Source organism: Lepidothrix coronata, unplaced genomic scaffold, assembly GCF_001604755.1.
Source record: "Lepidothrix coronata isolate B3197 unplaced genomic scaffold, Lepidothrix_coronata-1.0 Scaffold101, whole genome shotgun sequence".
NCBI classification, from domain to species: domain Eukaryota; kingdom Metazoa; phylum Chordata; class Aves; order Passeriformes; family Pipridae; genus Lepidothrix; species Lepidothrix coronata.
Window position 1 is genome coordinate 3,189,622 of NW_016690281.1, and position 9,780 is coordinate 3,199,401.

Here is a 9,780-nt window from a genome sequence, read left to right on the forward strand (position 1 = left end):
GCAGGGCAATGCTGGTTCCTGGAGTGTGCTGGGAACCGCCAACTTCTGGGGAAGCCTTAGGGCAAATGCCAGGAAAAGCACAACACAATAACCTGGAACAACTGCAGAACATGTGTCCAGAAAAGCACCACCAGACCCTTCCTGGAGGCCCCCGCAGGCACTGCGAGCCTGCCCTGCTCCTCTGCCAGCTGCCCGGGGCAGGAGGTCAGACATGTCCCCCTTAACCCTGCTCTCCTTGTTTCAGGATCCACTGTCCTGCCCAGGAAAGGGCCGGCACCTTCCTGTGCTGGGCAGTGCATAGCTCAGTGCTGAGCTCAGGCACAGCCCTCCCTTGCTCCTGCCTCGCCAGCCACATCTGGCTCGATCAGCAGAGCTGGGACTGGCGGGAATGTCCCTTGGAGCTGGTGGCTGCTGGCTGTGCTGTGGCCAGTGCCGAGGGGAGTTTGCTGGCCAGGAGCCCGGCAACCACATGTCCCCGCTTGGCTCCTCAGCGCCAGAGGCTGTTTCCTCTCTCCCTGCTCTGGGCGTAGCTCGCAGGCACAGCATCCGGCGCTGTGCCGTGCTTGTTTCCCACCCTCGCTGCCTTTGTGGCTACTGGGGCAATTTGGCATCCTGGTATTATTTTTGTTCCCTGAGACCGGAGGAAAACTGGAGGCTGGATAAAGCCTGGCTAAAAGGAGGCCTGTGACTTATGAGGAGCGATGAACGCAGTGTCCAAAAATAGCCCGTGTCTCACTCGGTTCGTGCCCTGCCCAGCAGAGCCAGCAATTACAGGGGAACGTGTCTGTAGGGAAACTTGTTTGTGGGTTGTGCAGGAGCTTGCTGGCACCCTGGTGTGTTGGGCATTCACTGGGCTGAGCACTGGCTGTGGGTTTTTTCCAGTTTTTTAAGCAAGACTTACTGTAGTTGTGCTTGCCTGAGCTCCATCATTGGTGCTAACTCATGTTTTACCTTGCTTTCTGGTGGTGGGAGAAAGTATCAAAAGCAGGTAAAACCCGTTGAAACTCCCCAATAATGAGGAGTTTAGTCACTGTGTGCAGCATTCCATCTGACAGAGGCTTTGCCTAGGTGTTGTTAGACATATGGGTGTATTTGTGACCAATGATTTTTGGGATGTGTGGACAGGTGAGGGATCCCCAGCTGCACACAGGGATTTGGAGCTGTGGTGGAGACTCCTGACTGCTGCCCATGTTGGCCCAGGAGCTGTTAAAATCCTGCAAGTAGTTCAGCAACCGCAGAAATACCTTTGTGTGGGTAATCCTGAGCAGGCAGAGAGGCACCAAAGGTTGGTGCCCTTTCCAGTGGCAGCGTGCCCTGGCTTAAGGGATGAAAGTCCCTGATCTCCAGCTGCAGAGGGGGAATTAAATGAGCCCTGATGAGTATGGGGGTGAGAGGGTTTGGGCTCTGATTCAACAGAGCCAAAAATACACCCATGTTCTCTAAGTGTGGTGCCTCTGGTACGTACGGGAGCGGGTGGAGTCCCGTAGGTACCGTTGTTTGGAAATGCTCTGTATGAGTGAGCTGAAAGTATGGGATCTCTGCTGATGTCCTTGTTAAGTGTGCTCGTACCTGATTTTATTTTTTTTTCTCTCTCTCTCTAAAGAACTTTGAGGTGGAGGCTGATGACCTGGTGGCAATTTCAGAGCTGGGCCGTGGTGCCTATGGCGTGGTGGAGAAAGTGCGGCACGCGCAGAGCGGCACCATCATGGCTGTGAAGGTGAGGACAGCTGCCTTCTGAGGGGATGGAGATCAGGATGTGCAGCTCCAAGGGAGCAGAGAAACTGCTGAGCTTCGCTGGTTGTGGCAAAATGGGGACAGGCTTACCTGGGTATTCCTGGGTATTTGTCTGGTGACAGGTCTGTGCTGATACCAGCTGTGGGGCACTGTGGGGTTGATATCAGGCTTTGAAATCCAGGCTTGGTGCCTGCAGTGCAAGGTTTGGATGTCAGAGTGCCTGTCCTGGCTGCTGGCCTGGTCCTGCATCCGCTGCAGAGCTTGCCAAGGGTTTGGCATTCATTAAGGTTCTGTCTGGCAGAGGGAATCTGGACATCTCCTGGGTGCTACTGGCTGCAAAATAAGCATCAAATGCTTGCCCTGAACTGCAGATCCTGTGAGTCAGACTGAGGAATGATGGTGTTATCACACCTACACCAAACCCTTGTTTTCTTATATTTGTCTCAGAGGATTCGAGCCACTGTGAACACTCAGGAGCAGAAGAGGTTACTGATGGACTTGGATATCTCCATGAGGACAGTTGACTGTTTCTACACAGTCACCTTCTACGGAGCCCTCTTCCGTGAGGTACTGAGCTGGTGGATGCCTGGGGGGCACCTGGGGCCTGTGTGATTGTGCTGAAGGCATCAGACTGTGCCAAAACACCTCTGTGCTCTTCAGCCCAGCAGGGCTGTTTGAGGTGCTGCCATGGCTCAATGTCAAAGGATTCCCTTCTTCGGGCAGCGTTGACCCGAGCTCATTCCTCACTTCCATGGCAGATGCCTGAGCATGTTGTCCACAGCCTGGACTGACTTTGGGGCAGACCCTCAAAGGGAGGCCACCACAGGTAGCTTTGGTGGCACCTGGACATCTGTCCCCATTGCTGTCTAGTGCAGAGCCCATGTGCTGATGGTGCGGCCAGTGGCAGCTGCACAGCAGGGACTTTGGTTTGCCCTGTGTGGAAAGGGCAGTGTCCCTTTGTCCATCCATCCCCACCACTCTCTTCAGCTCCCACAGACTTCCAGGGAATTCCCTCTCAGCTGATTTCTCTCCATCTGCAGGGCGATGTGTGGATCTGCATGGAACTCATGGACACCTCCCTAGATAAATTTTACAAGAAAGTACTGGAGAAGAAGAAAACCATCCCTGAAGACATTTTGGGGAAAATGGCTGTGTCTGTGAGTGCCTCTTGTGTTCTCATGTGGGTTTGTGCATCCCTTGAGCTGGTTGCAGGGCTCTGTTGAGGCCTGTGTGTGTTTGCAGTGGGAAGCTGGTGCTGTGTGTGACTAATGAATGCCTTTTCACTGTTTGTCCCCAGATTGTACGAGCTCTGGAGCACCTGCACAGTAAACTCTCTGTAATCCATAGAGGTAGGTGCTGGATGGGGTTAGTAGGATGTGGCTGGAGATCTAACCTTGAAATAAGCTATGGGAAGATTCCTTTCCAGGAGATAGGTGGTGTGTCCATCTGGGATGCCTAAAGTGGGGTGTGCTGGTACTTATTAGGACCGTGGTGGATAGATCTAGATGCCCAAGACTTGTTCCTGAGATGCATCTCTCAAGCCTCTGCTTGCAGGATGTCATTCTCTTCCTCCTTTCCAGATGAAGGGTTGAATGTAATAACTGAATTCCTCACTACATTTTTATGGGCATCTCTCTCTCGGGGAGTACCGGGGTGCCTTGGAGGCACAAAATCCCCACCTCCTCCTGGCTGGGTAGTTATAGCAAGGTGAGGGCTGAAAGAGACCTTCTAAAATCACAGATGGTAATTATAGCACCCAGGTCCTGCTGTTCATCCTGGTATATAGAGCCTTGTGTAGCTGTGAACAGATCATGATGTGCATGGGACAAACTGTCCTGAGAATTTGGTAGAATGGGGCTTTTAAGGCTGTGCTGGGCACATCAATCATTCCTAAGGAGCTGGGGATTACCTCCTCCATGTTGAATTTCAGTCTTTTTAGAGAAGAGGTTTATTCTTCCTGGAGGACGTGGTTATAGTTTACCTGTGAACGACTTTTATTAAATAAAACTGGTGGGGTTTTGCCTCGCTTCCCCTGTGTTAGAGCTGGTCTGATTCCCCTCCTAGGTCAGCAGGGAGTTGTCCATCTTGTCTCAGACTCTTCAATACCCCTGCAAAGACCCAATTTGCCCTCTTGCATTTTCTCTTAGACGTGAAGCCTTCCAACGTGCTGATCAACAAGGAGGGACACGTGAAAATGTGCGACTTTGGGATCAGTGGCTACTTGGTGGACTCGGTTGCAAAGACCATGGATGCTGGGTGCAAACCTTACATGGCTGTAAGTGCAATCCTGTGCAGCCTTCAGCCTTGACTCGAAGAGGCTGCTGCTTGGAAATCAGTCTTGGTTCACCTCCATCCTGAGATGAAAAGCACTTGAGAGTGCTCTGCTCTCCCTGACTCAGCAGAGCCCTCCAAGGATGGAATTACCCTCCCTGTAAGCCCCGCTCTGCGTGTTAATCCCTCAGTGGGCTCTTCCTCTGCCACCTTCCATTTGCAGAAGGATAAAAGACTGGCTGGTGATGGTCGTGGTGGTTGAAAGGGCTGCTCCTTGTTGGATAGAAAATGCTGAGGCTTTCCTTGGCAGGATTGTTTCATTTCATCCTCAAGTCAGTATGAATTTCCCTTTGCCATCCGTGGCATCCATGTGGGTAGTGTGTGCTCCTGAGGCAGGATTGTGCTGCAGGGGTAGTACAAGTCTCACTCTCCTGAGAAAGAGGGAGAGTTGATATGAGTTGTGTAGAGCTAGACATGTCTTTCATCAGTGCCACATTTAACCTCAGACCCTGCTTCCATGGGGATGTGAGCCAGGGAAATCCACTCAACCTGTGTTTCGGAGCCAGAGATTTGCTCTGTGGGGTTTGCGCTTGGGGAAGATGAGATGGAGTTGTAACATCTTCCATTTTGCTCTTACAGCCAGAAAGAATAAACCCAGAGCTCAACCAGAAGGGCTACAACGTGAAGTCAGATGTCTGGAGCCTTGGGATCACAATGGTAACACCAAGGGCTGGGACCTGCCTCTGCAGCCCTGGGGCTGGGACGGGGTTTGGGCTGGTGGGGCTGTACCCCTGCTGTGAGCAGTGGCAGCTGGGTGGGGACACACCAAACAGGGCTAAATCTGAGTGTGATAGCTCAGGGCTCGAGATTAAACACTCAGAGCACTGGGTGGGAGGCTGCCCTGTGCACACAGGGTACCTCACCCCAGGGCAGGTAGCTCAGAGCTGGGGTCTGCTGCCAGTGTTGCCACCACTGCTGTGGCTCTTTCCAAGTCAAGTGGCAAACTTGGCAAAATCATCCATCTTCTGTCCCGCTCTCCCTTCTGGCTTCTTCCTGATGGATTCTGGGGTGTTATTCCCAAGTGGTTCCCTTGTACCCCTCTGCCTGGTTCCACAGAGTTACTTGTGTACAATGCCAGCTCTGAAAAGCTCCACTTAGCTCTGAGCTGTGTGGATGTGGGGTCAGACTCCCAGGGGACAATATATGGACGACCATTGGTTATCCAAAAGTCTGCCTTTTAAGGGCTTTGCAGTTCCCTGTGTGCTGGCTGGAGAGGTGGTCAGTGGAGCAGGGTTTGCTGTAGCTGGGGCACAGCCTTCCTGCTTCACCCCTCTCCCACATGACCAGAGCCTTGCAGGGGGATCGGGATGAGCTCTGCTGCAGTGAGAGTTACTGTTTGTGGGGTTTGCAGCAAATCCTGCCTGTGGGGTAGCTCAGAACAGCCAAGAGGAAGGGGAAATACTTTCAGTTCCAAAATCGCAGCTGCTCAGAATGGTTTATCCACCTCCTGCAAGAAATGGATCTTGCAGAAGGCAGCTGAGATCCTCTGGCGCCAGAGGACAAAGGAAATCCCAGCTGTTGGCTCGAAGGGATGCTGCCCGAGGAACAGGGCTCTTGCTTTCCAGGAGACTGTCTCTCTCTTTGTGGGTAGATTGTTTTCAGGAATTTTTCCTGTGCCCTCTTAGCCAGGGCCTTTTGTTTTGGGTGCTGCGTCCCTGTGCTGCGGAGATCTCTTGGCAAATATTCCCTCTTCCCCAGCCAGTCTTGTCCAGAGTGCCAAAGCCAAGCCCCTCTCCTTGGTGTCCCCTTGCCAGTGCAGAGCTGGGCTGGAAATATAATCAGCTGCAGGAAGCTGTGGGATGGGAGACTGTTAACGATGGAATATCCAAACCTTTCCAAAGCTGGAAGGGAGAGGGGACCTTGCTGAAAGCCAGCCAGGCTGCAGCTGAGTTGGAACCCTGACCTGTTTGATTCCCTCTCATGTCTTCCTTCTGGGTTGGCTTCCTATAGTTGTTGTTTTTTTTAATATTGTTTCTGAAGGAATTGGTTTGATTTCAGACTGGACAGTTTTTGGGCCATTGAGTTGCAGGGCTAATCCAGGCCTTCACTGGAAGGTGTCTTCATTCAGTTTTCCAGCAGCAGGAGCTGAGCTCCCCTGACCTGAGCCAGAGGCAGGTGAGGGCATCAGGCTCTGTCCCGCTCTGTCCTTTCAGGTTTGTTATTCCTCCCATCCTGTCTCACCCTACCAGGCAGGTCTGGAGGTTCTGTTTCCCCTTTTGAGATGGGAACTGATCTTGGCATGAAGAGAACTGCCCAAGAGATGTGATGGGCTATTTCCTGCTTGAATGGTTGTGGAGCAGAGGTGACTTGTAGGAAGGACCCAATAATCGAGGTGGTTTTGGCAAAGATCATGATAAATGATGTTCTAACACTTCATTTTTCTTGGGTTTGTGGATTTTTTGTGTGTTTAGCTCATACTGTACTAGCCTGAGGCCCAGAGGCTGCCTCAGGGCCAGCAAAGCACTTTGGATGCCAAGTGCAGAAAATGTGTGCTGTGATTATCTTTTTAAATAATCCCATTTTACATATCTGTGGTGGCTTCCTGTAAATGCATTAATATGCTGAGCCAGCCTCAAAAGGAAGTATTTTTGGCCTCTTGAGTCTTTTTATTTAAAAAAAAAAGAAAAAAGGGAAGAAAAAAGTGGTATGACCCAAATTGAAAATGGTTTGTAAGGAAAGAGGGTTTGCCTTTGACTCTGAGCTGGCTGAGGCAGGTGGGCTGTGTGGGGTTGTGCTTGTCCCGGTGTCTCAGGTTTCCCTGTCTCCATCCTCAGATTGAACTGGCCATTCTCCGCTTCCCGTATGAGTCCTGGGGGACCCCTTTCCAGCAGCTCAAGCAGGTGGTGGAGGAGCCCTCTCCCCAGCTGCCTGCTGACCGCTTCTCCAAGGAGTTCGTGGACTTCACGGCGCAGTGGTGAGTCTCCAGCAGGGACTGGTGGCTTCTCCCAGCCTGGCTGGTGAGGAGCCTTGATCCATAGGGGTTGGAGTGAAGCATGGGGCTGGGTTTGAGATCCTTTTGGAACCTCTTTTTCCCCACCTTGCCATACCAGGGCTGGTGCTTGGCATGGCAGGAAGTGCTGCCCAAACTGGTTTTGCTCTCGGCCTGACTCACCGGGGCTGGCTGGAAGGCACAGACGTTTCCCTTCTGCTTTTGCTGTTGCTGCAGCTGAAATTTTGGTGTTTTCTGGCCAAGTGGCAATGAAACCAGAACAAACCCCTGGCAGCCTCTGGGTGAAAGCTGGTTTGTGGTTTTGTGGGAAGCTGTTCCCCTCAGGGTGTCCCCTGCTCCCTGTGTGCTGCTTGGAGGTGCCAGGCAGTGGTGAGCCCACCCTGTGGCTGGTGGGAAACCACCTCTCCTCCCCAGTTGTTCTGGTCTATGTGGGGCAGGCTGCAGAGCTGCTTGGCTTGTGCTTTTTGTGGCAAAACACTGAGTTGTCCTCTCCCAGTTACCTGCCTGGCTTCTCTGCTGGTGGTTCAAACCTGCTCAGCCAAGGAGGGAGAGGGGATGGGTGCAGCCCACGAGAAACATGTCGTGTTGGTTGGGAAGGGGAGATCCCCTGTGATAGACCACGTGCAGCAAAAGAAAAACATCCTACAGCCTTTCTCTCCCATTGTTTTTTCTCCCAGCTTAAGGAAGAACCCAGCTGAGCGAATGAACTATTTAGAACTTATGGTAAGTGTGGAGCTGTTTCTGCTGGTCTTTATGCCAAAGCATTTCGAAAGTCAAATCAATGGTCCAGCAGGTTCTAGGGAAATGGGACAACAGGATGAGTGGGTGATTTTTCATGCATGGAACGGGATGGGTGTAGCGTGTCTAAGGTGGAAGGGTGTGTTGATTTCATGGGTGTTAAGGTCAGGGTTTATTAGGTGTTATCTCCCTCTGTCCTGTCTGTTCTTGGAGAGTTTAGACCTCAAAGTGTGATAGTACAGCTGCCAAGATGGGGTGTCCCACTGGGGTTGAACCTAGAAATGCCAAAGTTCATCTTTGAGCTGAAGGATGTTGTCCTTGGGAGGCTGGGGAGGAGGTTGGTGCCCACCCCCAGCACCTCCCCAGCTGTGTGACATCCCCCAGGGTCTGTGCTTGGGCTTGTCTGTCCTTGGGCGTCAGCTGATGTTGTCTTTGGTCTCGTTGGCAGGAACACCCATTCTTTACCTTGCATGACACCAAAGAGACTGACATGGCCTCCTTCGTGACAGAGATCCTTGGAGAAGACTCCTAACTCCCAACAGGAGCACAGCTCCCGGCTTCCTGCAGCCCCTCCGTCCCGGCTCCCCCGCAGAAGAGCGAACGAGGACTTGAGTTGATGGTGGTTTGCACACATTGCACCTCCCCAGCCTCCCCAGCCCGGGGGCACCTCTGGCCCCATCTGGCCTTGCAATCTCTTTTTCTCTTTGCCTTGTGAAATCCCCCAGGATGAGCCTTTTGAAGCCAACACCTTTCCAGCTAAGCCGTGGGGACAGAAGGCTCAGGAGCTCCCCGCTGATGCCAGCGCATCCCTCTCGGGGACAGGACTGTGCCTGTGGTCCCTGAGCAGGCAGAGGATGCCAGAGGGCATCTCCCCTCCCCAGAAGCCTGTGCACAGTGCAGGGGGTTGTGTTTCTTTGCTGCCTGGGGAAGGCAGAGAGAAGCAATGCTGCTGTGCTTGCACCACTCCTGCCTGCCCAAAGTCCCTTCCTTGGAGTCTGGTCTCGCTTGCCTTCCTTTTGTGCCTGGTTCTTTGTTCCCAGGACCTACACAGCCTTTTAAGGGGCTGTGGGACTCCCTGGGTGTGCTGCTTTTCACACCAGAGGCTGTTTTGATGCCTGGCTCTACACCTTAATGACCCTTTGAGGCAGCAAGTCAGGCATCCCCCTCCCTCAATTGATTTGCTGCTCCCTTGTGGGGGGAGAAAAAGGGCATTTTTTCATGAGCCCACCTTGGCACACGCTGCAGCCCACGCTGTTCCCACTCCTGCCCACGGGACTTCATCCAGCACTCCCTTCCCTCGTGGGCACAAGGTGATGGAGAGACAGCAGGTCCTTGGTGCTGCCTCTCTCCCTCCAGCCCTTGGCTCGGAGGAGACATCCCTGCCCTGGGCATCACCTTCCACAGCCCTGGCTGCCACCACCTCCCCTGGCTCCTGGAGAAGACGCTGCTCCATCTCCCTTCCAACCTGGAGCTGATGTAAGACCTCGCACTGTGACACCCACTTGTTTTGGAGGCTGAACTCACACTCCTCGTGTCCCAAACTGCCTCCAACCCCTCCAGCTGCCCAGGTGTCAGTGGGAGCCAAACCCCAGTGACTCGCCCGGGGCTGCCGCCAGTTGTACATTTGATGTCTATATATAATGGACTTTGTAACATGTTTCCTAGTTTTAATCTAACTTGCTATAAATTAAAGCCCTTCTGTGTGGGAGGAGGGAGGAGCAGTTCCTTCTCTCCTGACAAATCCACTGTGAAAACCTGATGTGTTTCCCCACGCTCCCAGCCCGAAGGAGCCACGGGAGCAAGGAGGGATTTCTGGCTTCTACTGTACATGATCACAGATAAATGCACCGGCTGTGGATTTTGGTGGGTTTTTTTTTTTAATAATTGAGTTTTTCAGAAGGATTTTTTTTCTTTTCTAATATATATTTGTGTGTGTGTGTATGTGTGCGCTATATATATATATTATATATATTTTTAAATCGATGATGAATGTGTGAATATCTATGTGGCCAGCAGATTTGGTTGAA

The 9,780-nt window shown here is 52.4% G+C and overlaps 1 protein-coding gene across 2 annotated transcripts in view; it reads left to right on the forward strand.

The window, feature by feature from the left end:
- The window catches only part of MAP2K3 (mitogen-activated protein kinase kinase 3), a 31,310-nt gene extending 21,854 nt beyond the window's left edge, over window positions 1-9,456 (forward strand). For both annotated transcript variants that reach the window (XM_017823282.1, XM_017823283.1), the window contains exons 5-13: window positions 1,604-1,717; window positions 2,182-2,301; window positions 2,775-2,891; window positions 3,032-3,083; window positions 3,882-4,009; window positions 4,645-4,722; window positions 6,840-6,979; window positions 7,693-7,738; window positions 8,202-9,456. In XM_017823282.1, the coding sequence (XP_017678771.1) occupies window positions 1,604-1,717; window positions 2,182-2,301; window positions 2,775-2,891; window positions 3,032-3,083; window positions 3,882-4,009; window positions 4,645-4,722; window positions 6,840-6,979; window positions 7,693-7,738; window positions 8,202-8,285 (879 nt within the window). In that variant the 3' untranslated portion in view covers window positions 8,286-9,456. The remainder of the gene's footprint in view (window positions 1-1,603; window positions 1,718-2,181; window positions 2,302-2,774; window positions 2,892-3,031; window positions 3,084-3,881; window positions 4,010-4,644; window positions 4,723-6,839; window positions 6,980-7,692; window positions 7,739-8,201) is intronic.
- The last annotated feature ends 324 nt before the right edge of the window (window positions 9,457-9,780 follow it).